The 11,768-nt window shown below is 41.5% G+C and overlaps 1 protein-coding gene across 5 annotated transcripts in view; it reads left to right on the top strand.

Annotated features, from left to right (window-relative positions):
* The first annotated feature begins 770 nt into the window (after positions 1-770).
* IRAK1BP1 (interleukin 1 receptor associated kinase 1 binding protein 1) overlaps positions 771-11,768 on the top strand; it is a 29,168-nt gene continuing 18,170 nt past the window's right edge. For 3 of the 5 annotated variants that reach the window (XR_012579753.1, XR_012579752.1, XM_074538341.1), the window contains exons 1-3: positions 775-1,130; positions 7,594-7,659; positions 11,461-11,591. Coding sequence is in view for 3 of the 5 variants with exons in the window: in XM_074538341.1 (XP_074394442.1) it covers positions 870-1,130; positions 7,594-7,659; positions 11,461-11,591 (458 nt within the window). In the remaining 2 variants the exon portion in view is untranslated. Of the gene's footprint in view, positions 1,131-7,593; positions 7,660-11,460; positions 11,592-11,768 lie in introns of all 5 variants that reach the window. The other 2 variants (XM_074538342.1, XM_074538340.1) reach the window with 2 other exon arrangements.

Here is an 11,768-nt window from a genome sequence, read left to right as displayed (position 1 = left end):
GCCCTGGTGAAGCACACCTGGAGTGTTTCCTGGATTCCCCAACACCAGGAAGATATGGACATGCTGAAGAAAATGCAACAAAAGGCTGTGAGCATGATGAAGGGACTGGAGCATCTCTCTTATGAGGAAGGGCTGACAGAGCTGGAACTACAGCCTAGAGAAAGATCTGGGAGATCTTATCAGTCTATATTTAGATGCCTGATGGATGGAAGACATGGAAGCCAGTCTGCCTTCGGTGTTGACCTGACAGCACACAGTGTACAGAGATTAAAACACACAACACTCCAGGTGAACATAAAACCCCTGTATTTTTTACTCCGAGTATAGTCAGACACTGACTTGGATTGCTCAGGTCCTGGAGTCTCCATGTTTGGAAATATTAAAAATTCAGCTGGACGTGGGCCTAGGCAACCTGCTGTGGCTGACCCTGTTTGGGCCAGGGCGTGAACCTTGTCCTCTTGTCTGTGCTCAGTCACCTTCATGGCCGGGTACCACCCTCGAACACCGCCACGGCAGCGTCCCCTCGGCGAGCGGCGGAGGGACTTCCCAGGCAACCAGCGACAGGACAGGAGGACAGAGTCTTAAACTGCACCAGGGAAGTTTAGGTTGGACATTAGGAAGAATGTGTTTTAGGAAAGACTGGACGTGCCATTCAGTGCCATGGTTTAATTGGCATGGTGGTGTCCGGCCATAGGTTGCACTCGGTGATCCCAGACGTCTTTTCCTCCCTTAACGCCCCCGTGAGCACGCCGGTCCCGGCGCGAGCGAGAGCTCCGGTCCCGCGCGGCGGCGCTCGGGAGCGCGCGGGCGCTGTGACGTGGCGCCCCAGGGTTGCCATGGTGCCGTGAGGAGCCGCCATAGCCACGGCCATGGCGCCGCCCGCGCCCTCCCCATCTCGCGTCTTCGCCGAGCTCGACCTGGCCCCGTCCCCGGCGGGACGAGTGGAGCCTGCGGCGCTGCCCGGGCGGGAGGTGCATGTGAGCGGCAGCGCGGAGCTGAGCGCCCGCCCGGACCGGGCGCGGGTGTCGCTGCGGCTCGGCAGCCGCAAGGAGGCGGCCGGGGCGGCGCGGAGCAGCGTGTCCCGCCGGCTGCAGTACATCGCGCAGACCGCCCGCCTAAACGGCATCCCGGTGAGCTCCGCCGTCCGGGGCCCCCTGAGGCGCCGGGTTGTCCCCAGGGGGAAGGCGGGGGGGCAGCAGGCGGGGCTATTCCCGGTTCCCGGTCCCGTTCCCGGTGCCGCTCGGCAGCCGGCGGGATGCGGTGCTGTCCCGCCGGAGCGGCCCTGAGGAGAGGCGCCCGCGGAGGGCCTTGGTGCGGCGGGAAGCAGGGGAGCCTCGGGAACCGCTGGAAAAGCCTGCCTGTCTTTGGAAGTCTGCAGCCATGGCAGCCCCAACAGAAAAGGCGGAATGTCGCTACCCGGGCTTTCCAACAGGTTGCTTGTTAAGCATGTGAAAGCCGTCCTGTTCGACTCGCACGGTGGTGGAATCGCCGTCCCTGGAGGCACTTTAGGAAAGGCTGGACGTGGGTCTCAGTGCCATGGTCTATTGACATGGTGAAGTTCAGTTTAAGGGTGCACTCTATGATACCAGAGGCCTTTTCCAACCTAATTCTGTGATTTCTGGTGTAATACAGCATTCGCCCGTGGAGGCGAGTGAAACTTATAAAGTTGTACACAGCAGCATAACCTGTACCTGTGTGTGTCAGCGTAACTGTGATGACCAGAGCTTAGCAGCAAATACATACAGAGATCTTTCCCTCTTTCTTGTTCTACTTAAGTAGAGAGGTTTTTAAAAACTTGAGATATGATCAAGATAGCTGAAGTGACAGAAGCCCCTTGTGAACCCAGAAAGTTCTTTTACCACAATGAATATTGTAGCGTCTGGAAGTAATTTTGCAACAATGAAAAAAGCGCAGACTTACCTTTAAAGCTCTGTCCAAACAGTAAATGCTCCATAAGGGTGATGTTTATCCCAACAATTATGCTGATGATGTTTTTGGATTTCGCAAAAGAGTTTTGGACAGCGTTCCACACATAGGGCTCTTAAAAACAGAAAAACCCTTATCTTTTATGGAATATGCACTTGTTTTCAAAAGTTACTTCTTATTGAAGTTCCCTAGCAGGTTTGTGCCTTTTGAGTGTATTCACAGTTAAGCTAGGGGGAAAGGGAGATGATAAGGTTTGCTATGAACACCAGATTATTCAGTGGAGTAAAAAGGAGTTACAGAAGGTTTCCTGATACTGCATGATGGTACAGTGCAAGTCAGAGTTAGTAAATGCAAAGTAGGAGAGTCAGTTACTCAGCCTAAACAGCGATGTGCCACAGTGAAATTGCATGCCCACATTTCAGATGCTGCATGCATTTGGAGATAAGTACTGGCATCAGCTTTCATTCCCAAACAAAATAGGATTTTGTGGGTTTTTTTTTTTTTTTGAACTCTTATGCTGTCTCTGTAGTATCTATATAAATTGTTCAGGAATAAAGAAGGCAGTGAAAAAGACCACTGTGCCCCTGAAAAAGCTCATATTGCAGCTCTGGGATGAGACAACAAGGGGGTATGGAGGCTGCTTTAGGACAGGTGTTGATTGTGGCTGGGTGCATGTCTGTCACAGGCAGCGTTTGTCTTGGGTTCCACTGACATCAGGATGACTCGTTCAGCCAAAACTGGTGCATTTTAGTGAGGGATTGCAGGTTACATGCCTTCAGTGTCTATTAAGTGAATTAACAGGAGTTTAAAGTGGTGGATTTTAAGAGGAATGGGGGAAGACAAAGCAATTCAGCATGCATTCCTTCCTATCAGTAGAGAAAATGTTAACCTTTGTACCCACCACCATGATGAGCTATATGGGACATTTTTGTCCTGACTAATTAAATAGTTCTTCAGAGCATGGCTATATTGGAAAAGATAGTTGGAGATATTTCCCCCACAGTGAATCTGAACAACTGACTTCCAGTTTTGACTTGATACTGGTTGAATTGGGACAGCAAGGAGCGTCCAACATGTAGTGGCTGGCACACAACAAGAGCAGGCAGGGTGTTAAAGAGGTGAGTGTGCTTTAGAGGGGCTGTGTGCACCACTCCAGGCTAGAAAAAGGGATTGCAAGCTGAAGTACGACTTGGACAAACAAATGACTTTATTTGGATTTATAACAGTCAGGTTCAGAAAAGTAATGTGAGCAGGCAAGCAGGGTGGAGAGTGGGCTGTTTTTACAATGTGAGAGTATTTGGTGTCTTATTATAGTTACAATAATTTCACAGTAATCTTTTTCTCTTTCGAAGATGCTGTGTGTTGGAGAATGGAAATGTTCTTTCCACTTAGTTGAGAGACTGTGAAATGCTGCTTGAGTTGTGGGTTTCTCAGTGTTAGCAAAGTGTTAGCTCTAGGGAACTCTGAGAAAAACAACATGAAGTTATTTTTTTTCAGAGTAGTTCCCCACGGTATAATTTTTAGTGCTTTGTTTCATCCAGTTTTAAATCACTCTACTGCTGGAGCTTTTATTTGCCTTGCAGCTTTTCCACTAACAACTCTCACTGCTGGCAATTTGTTCTTTAACTGCATTTGATAACTTCACTTGCAGCTAATACCATTCTAGGCAACTGTAAAATTAATGTCTCTTCACAGTCTCCATATGGTTCTAGTTGTTGCAAGCTTATCTAAGGCCTCTTTAGAAATCATCTAACTATGCTATATATTTATTTTAATTAATGCACAGCACAATTTTCTTAACCCTTATTGTTGCTATAGTAGGGAACCTGTGAGATGGGAAGTGCATAACCTTTGCAGCAGCAGGAGCTTGCATTAGCAGCTTCTCAGGAGGCCTGGGGGCAGCACCTGATTTCCATATACATTTACACAGGATTTTAATCAGAAATAGATGCACATAGTGGCATTTATTTATAGAGTGCTGTAAGTATATGCAGCACTTCAGAGCACAGAATGTGGTTTCCCCATTGATTTTACTTTCCCTGCAGCCTTCAAAGCAATCTCCCTTAATCAACCCAGCTGCTCAAAAGTAACATTTTCTTCTCTTTCTCTGGAAGCAAACAGATTTTATATTTGCCAGCTATGATTTATTTGGGGAGTGGTGTGGAGATGACACTTGTTTTCTTTAATGGCTATATCTAACTGTTGGCATTGGCACCATGTTTAAAATAACAGTGATAATATTTGTTGTACCTGTCAGAGTGTTGTAGAACAAAACAAACCATCTAGCAAAATATATCTGGTAGGCTCTGTGTTAGAGATTGTCTGAACTAGGATACCTCCCTTGGATTTATGTGCAATATTCTTCATATTTCAAAACTTACTCAGGAGTCACAGTTATGGATGAACATCCATACAGTCAGTTAAAAAAGGTTTTAAAGTTTGCCGACTTAGTTGCAAAGTCTTCCAATGACAATATATCCCTGACTGAAGGTAAAAACGTGTGTAAGGCATCGCCTTTTTTATATTACTACATATTTAAAGAAATATCTCCAGAGTACCCTGCATTTGCTGAGGACAAATCTGCTTTTTGTCTTTCTTGTAGTAACTGTTTGGTTATATAATATACTTCGGTTATTTCTTCTTTAAGCAGCAGAAACTTTTTCACTATGGGTTTTGGGTGGTCATTCTGACATCTCATGCCAAAGACCAGACAGAGTGTGGGGATGAGAGGCTGCAGCACAGCTACCCAATCTCAGAAGGTGCTCAGCATCCTTAACTATCTGGAGACACTGTGGATGACTGGCAGGAGACAGGAGCAAGATCAGGGCTCTCAGTAACCATTTCCATAGTGCCAAGAACAAAAATGCTGTCATCACATGGAAGAAGCTGACTCTTTTGACTGAACAGATATCCTTCTTTTTGATAATGTAAAGTTGTACTGGATATATCAGTTCAAATGTACAAATGGATTTCAAGAGACATTTTCAAGTGTCTCCAGATATTTTTTATTTACAGTTACACATATCAGCATACATTACCCAACAGGCTTTAGCATACATTCCAAACTATAAGTGCTTTCCCTTGCTCAGGCTTGGCTTGTGTATCATAAAAAGGTCTCATAGTTTCATTAAGTCATTAGCCAGGAGCAGAACATAATTTTATGTGCACATGGGCTGTTCTTTTAGTGTATTGTTGCATACTTGTCTCCTTGAAGTATGCTTTTGCTAACTTACCCATTATTTTTTTTCCTGTTCTCTTCTGGGGAAAAGAGCAGTCATTCCTATAGCCTGCCAGTGTCATGAGGGTGGACACAGGACAATGGTCCTGTGACTAAGACATTGTTCAGAAGTAGCAGATAGGAGGAAGGACTATAAAAGGTTGTGTTCAGTTCAAAAGAGTAAAAATACAAAGCAAAGCAATTTCTAGACTTGATATGCTCAATGGGATATCGACTATCTTTTTCATTTTTGTTTATTTTAGAGTGCCTGAAGCAGTGATGTGATGCCACATAAAAAATTGGCTTTATAAGCAGAATTCACAAGTGTGATTCTCTTAAGAGTTGTTCAATGGCTTCTGGGGTGATTGAAATACCAATATTGTTATATTGGTTTAATTATTTTTTGTGATTCTTGGCCCCAGATTTAGAAAATATAGAAAGTTATTCCAGATGTCCAGAATACTTGAGGTGCAGCTTTCCCTAAGTCACAGTGAAAAGTATTTCTTCTGGGGCCATTCAATCAAACTGGTATTTCCTCAGCCAAAATATGAATAGTAGACATAAACAGTAGGGAAGAAAAATTGTTGCTTTTGAAGTAGTCTCAGTCTTGATTCCAATTTCAAATTCTGTTGTCTCCTACCTGTCTTTTCCATATCTTTGTGTGAACACAGTCACAAACAGAAGTGAAGTATCTAACAGAAAATGTATCACAGAAGGCCACCTTGTTATGACTTCAGCAGTTATTTCATCCATTTATCTTCAGTAGCACATACAGCTACTGTCACATTTGGTGGGATTAAAATTAGCTGTGAAGGAAATTTTGTAATACGTGGTGCAAAATGATCTTTCACTCCATAGTATTGATCTTGCCATAGCGCCTGGTGCCACGGGATGGCAGTGTCCTTAAATACACAGGAACCTTGGGAGGGCACAGCCAGATTCCAAGGCTTGGATCTGCTCAGCAGGAAGGAGAACCTGTTTTAAAAAGGATTAAGGAGAGGGGACAGGGGAAAACAAATGCATTTTTTCTATGTTTACAGTTGTGTTACAGCACAGCTATTTCTGTAAGATACGAGTTGTAGTAGTTTGTTTTTTCTGTGTGGTAATTTCTGTAAGATACGCGAAACCTCTGGGGAAAAATATTTCTTGGCAATTGTAATTGAATTCTAACACAAATAGTAAGATTTACCCCATCCTGTAAATTAAATGAGCTGTTGGTGCTAGACTGTCTTGATCACTCTAGCAAACCCCAGCCAAATAAAAGAAAAAATACGGCTTTTATGGACTACTGGCCCTTGCCAATCCTTGCCCTTACTAGAAGAGACTTCCTGAAAATATCTAAAAATAGGACTCTTGTGCTTAAATTTGAGCACTACCAATCAATCATGATACAAATTTTGAAATTTCAGTTTTTTGTAGACTTTTATTCAATGGTAATAAAACCATATAATATTTTAAAAGGAAAATGCTTCTCATAGTTAATATTATGTGCATAAACTTATGCATGCATGCATGCTACATGATAAACTTGAAGACTTGAGCATCTTTAGGAAATACTCTGACACAAAGCATCTTGAATGTGAACATTGAAGAAAATATTTCTTATGCAAATAAATCTAGTAAATAAAACTTCTTTAGTGACTGGAAGGCTGGGTATTTGCTTTACTACACTTCATAGGTGTTACATGCAAAGTTGCAATTAAACTGTAGGCTGTGCTTTTTTTGCTATGTTAGAGTAATTTCACAATAAATTGTTTGTTCAAACTGTTTGCTGCAGAGCAAAGTGGGTGAAAGATATGTGACTGTTAGACCAGTAGCAAGCTGGTCAAATATTCACATGTAACTGCAGTTATTCTGTATCTTCTTGAGTTCAGTACCTTATTTATGTGTCCTACAGGATTTGCTAGTGCTCTGTGCAGCCATTATGTTGACCAAAGGAGCTGCTGTTGATGCCGAGGCATCACTGGTGGAACAGCCTTTTTCAAGGGTTACCACTATGCCAGAATAATTGCTGTTCAATCTTTGTTCATATCACCTTGCTACAAGCTGCTGCTGCTGCTAAAATATCTTAAAATAGGGGCCTAAAAAGCACTTCTCACATACTAACTTTCTGAAGCTTCTAGATTTCTTGTACCAGGTGAATTTACAGTTACACACTAATACACACAGCTTCTACTTAGCAGCTACTTTTATGACCTAATTGTTCTCTTCAAGGGAATAGCAGCAAAATCCCATTGTAGAGCTACTGTATAATTGATTTAGAATAATTCAAGAAATCTTTAACATCCAGCTAGTTTTTAACTGAAGTTATTTGCATGGAAAATTCAAAATTTCTGTTTCAAAGTCATGAGTAATATACCAAAACAGTTCAGCTTTTATAGGACACCATGTAGATACAGCAGATCCTTAATTTCTGTCTTTTAAGGTTGTATTCCTCTACTTTGTTTTAGGAAGAAAATATGACTGTAACAGAAGATTTTAGCAGAGTAGAAAATACTTACCAAATGGAAGCAGAGGTATGTATTCAACCTAGCCAAAAATAAAAATAAAATTAAAAAGTAAGTGTGTCAAGGACCTATAAAAATTTGCAGACTATCTTTACTCAGACCAAGGAACATAACGGCAGCATAGTCCAAAAGAACTATTTGAGGACTGCAGTTTATAGCAGAGTTCAGCTGCAGTCTTCTGTTGTTCTTTGTGCTGAACTTGTTTTCTTCTCAGATGAATGTGTGCTTTTTAAATGTTACCTGATGCTACAGACTGGCATATTTGGTTCTGGGGCAGTGTGAGCAAACCAACAATTCTGAACTTTCCTTCACCTGTAGCCCTTCCTGCCCTCTGCTTCTTGCAAGGAGTTGGTGAGTTCAGAAAGCTGCCCCAGTTAATAACCTGTTTTTTCCCCAGCTCAGCTTTCTTTTTTTTTTTTTTTTTCATTATTTTAGCTCCTTGAACTGGGAGCAAATGCAAGATCTGCTTAGGCCACAGTTGCAGAGCACCTGGATTTTGGTCTGTTCTGTACAACTCTGCCATCAGCTTGCTCTAAGTAAAGTAAAGGTAATTGTTTCCTGGGTAATTGGCTCAGAATTCTGTAGGTAAAATGCTCTGTGAAATGCAGATATTATGGGAATAATCCCATTTACTTCAGTATCTGCTAAGGGAAGTATATATTTGCACGTTCATGCCATAGTAGGAAATAAACGCTGTGCTTGAAACATTCACTGAGGGAAATTGTGTGTTTAGCTAATGTATTTTTTAGACCATAAAACTTTAATCACTACCCAGCAAGTTTAGAGATCCTTACAAAGTAAACCTGGAAGCCTGCAATAAAATGATAGCTGGTTTATAGAGCTGTGGTTTAGAGTCCTCTTAAACAAGTTCAGCCTCCTTAGTTTGCTTGCTTTAAGGCATATTCTTATCTAAATAACACCAATAAATACAGAAATGATTGAGAATTTGGAGAACAAAAGTTGGATTTTAAAATTAGTCTTAAGATACTTAAATGGTGTGAATTCATGTTCTGAATGACTTCAGCTTCATCATGGAGACACATACTACCCTGAGACCTTAAATCACCATGTTTTTTAGATGACCTGTACTTAAAAATTAATAAACCCCCTATTATTAATTATTATATGAATTATTGTTTATGCTACAGACAAGCTTAGGCTTACAACTTCAGTCTTAAGTGGTAACTTAACCAATTATCTGTCTTCTGCTATTAGGTTTTATGCAGCAAGGATTATATGTGGAAGGCTGATTACTTCGATTTAGTGTTGATTTGTAAGCAGCTTGGACCAGCTGTAATTGCTGTTGCAAAGTTGTGTGGTTGCCTGGGGCCCTGGGGGTTGGAAGTGGAAGAATCCATGCACAGTGCTGCTGTTTAGGCTGCCATGCACGCTGAGGTAGCAGTGTGGCCACTCTTAATGCAGAGATCAGTCTCTCCTTGCTTCTCCCTTTATGAATATCCTTGTTTCATTAGTGCAGCTTCATAAACTAGTGAGGGTCCATTGACAAGGCTGTTTGCCTGCTTTAGCAACATGAATGAATTTAAAACTCACTTCCACTCACTTCTCTATTAGAGTTTGCCATTATATCTGTTACATGTAAAGTCTTGGACATCCTGTTTTACTACATTCTGTAAACTCTTCATCATTTGTCTCCTGTAAAGAATTTTTAGAAGACTGAAAAATTCCCAGGTGTGTAGCTATTTAAAAGTATAATGAAGAATTCAAGATATTCTTTCAACTGTAAGGAGATAATTTTAATTCATGCTATAATAAAGGAAAATATTCAGAAGAATGAAGTTGTGTATAAGATCACAAAGCTTTATAATATCTTTATCATAATAGTTCATTTATTGTGTGACGTTCTCATGGGAGGAAGATTATGTTGGTTTTGTGCATTTCTTAGTATGCTCACCTCCTTATAAACCATAACTTCTTGTCATTTGCAGCCTTTTCCAAACCTGTGAATGTCTCTAATAGTTTTGCATAGCTTCTTGTTACCTTTTAATCTTAATAACTGACAAAGTTAAAACATTTATTTGCATTTTAATGTTGAAGTATTCTCTGTAATTGTAAGTTGAATGTATTAGATGTAGCTCTAAATGAAAATTTTTATTTTTATTTTTTTTAGGAGGGGGAAACAGCAAAATCAGCTGTTGGTCAGTTGCTTTGTGCTTCTGAGGGTACCTGATCAAGTGCTTTTTTTTTAACAGTAAAGTTCCTGAGTGCCCAGAAGTGCCCCAGTCTGAGCAATTTACCTCCTGCTTAAGACCCATAGTTCTTTTGTTTCATCACTTTTTTTGTTTCATCCCCTAGAAGGAACAAATCTTGTAAATGCTGATGGCAATCTGGAAAACACTATGACAGTCCTCATAGTGAGACTTTACACAAAATACACCTATGACAGTTTCCTGGCAAAACATCACAGGGGGATGTGTGCTTTTTATATGTATGGCAAGAACTCCTACTGGAGAAAAAACTGTAGGTGTAGCCTCATCTTCAACCTCTGTTCAATTGACACTGCACCTTTCAGAGCCACTGAACCAGTGCAAGGATCCAAGCCAGGATAAGGTTCAGGTACTACACCAAAAGGCTGTCAAGGGTAACAAGATGGGAGCACTTTTTACCTTACTCTGCATATGAAGTAGCTCCCTCCTCCCTCACTGAGAGGTTCAGCTTCTTTGAATTATCTCATTGTGCACAAGGTAAATAAATCTCTGGTATGCGCACAGAAATGTGCTGCAGTGCTGCTGACGTGCTGTAACTGAGATTTCTGTGTCTTATCCCTTCACTGGGGTAGAGTGATGCATAGACTGCAGCAGCCATGGGGGCAGCTGTACGTCCCACGTGTTGGCAGTAGAATTTTCTTAACCGCAGGGTTTTTCTTCCACTCCTGTGGAACCTGTATTAATATGCAGAAAGAAGGGAGTTGGGGATTCCACCTGACTCATGGTGGGAGCACTGTACTGGAAGTGAAGATGAGGCTTTAGGTTTTTTTTAAAAAAAGTTAGGGATCCAGGATTTGTGATTCCTGAATGCTGTATCAGCTCAGTGTCATTGCTTCAGCCCTGGCAGCTGTGCTTTGCCACAGAGAAGAGCTGGCTTCTGCCAGGCAAGTTGCTGCCTGGCTGGACCAGGAGAACTGTTGGGCTCTGGATCCAGGACTGATAGTGATTGCTGCTTCATAGCATTTGGGAAGGACCTCAGTTCCTAGTGCATCTTCATTTAATTTAATGTTGGGTGTTTAAATTGTTTTTAATCTGAGTCTGAAGTGCCCTGTTCCCTCTCAGCACTGCAGTGAGTCTGTTCAGACAACACAGGATTTGGAGCCCACTGCAAGGTGAACTGGGCTCAGTCTAGCTTAATCTCATAGCTGAGGTTTCTTTAATCTAATGCTTGGAATTAAAATATATTTTTCCTTCATGCACAGTGTTTTCCACATATTTTGTATGAGCTTCTGCATAATTAACATCCAGCAATCTAAGAAGGGACAAACCAGGATGCATCTAGTCATGTGCACCAGAGCACATTTATTCTTCTGATTGTTTGCATACCAAGAATTCTGCATTTCTTCAGGAAGGGATTTCTTAATCCTCAGTTTTAAACTATAAGAACTTCTTTCTGTTGCAAACAATGCTAGTTTCTAGGGCTATATAAAAGTCTTATAAGTTCATAAATGTTGGAGTTGTATATGGCACTAGTGTGTTTAGTTACCTTGTAGATGTCTGGCCTTACACTGATTTAAATGAAAGTGTTGAGTCATAGTGGAAAACGAAAATATTACTCATGTGATGTCTGTTCACTCACTCCCAGGTCTGTATCATATTCAGTGATTTTGGAAAAATGCAGAATGTTTGCAATCTACTCATTGAAAAGCTAGGAACCTCTGTTACCATCAATCCACCTCATTTCTACCATACACCAGAAGCCATAGACTCACTTCGGTAAGTTCTCTCACGTGCCAAAAGTCTTACAGCCTCAGTTAATATGAATACATAATTTATGCTGTTTGCAATGGGAGCAAGTAGTTTCCTTCACACCTATGAATATTTATGTTAGAGATTTCAGTATTTAATATAACTTAAGAGTTAATGTTGTTCAGCCTAGAAGGTAGACTTTGT

The sequence above is a fragment of the Zonotrichia albicollis genome, chromosome 3 (assembly GCF_047830755.1).
Source record: "Zonotrichia albicollis isolate bZonAlb1 chromosome 3, bZonAlb1.hap1, whole genome shotgun sequence".
Lineage (NCBI taxonomy): Eukaryota > Metazoa > Chordata > Aves > Passeriformes > Passerellidae > Zonotrichia > Zonotrichia albicollis.
This window is presented reverse-complemented; position numbering and strand designations above follow the sequence as displayed.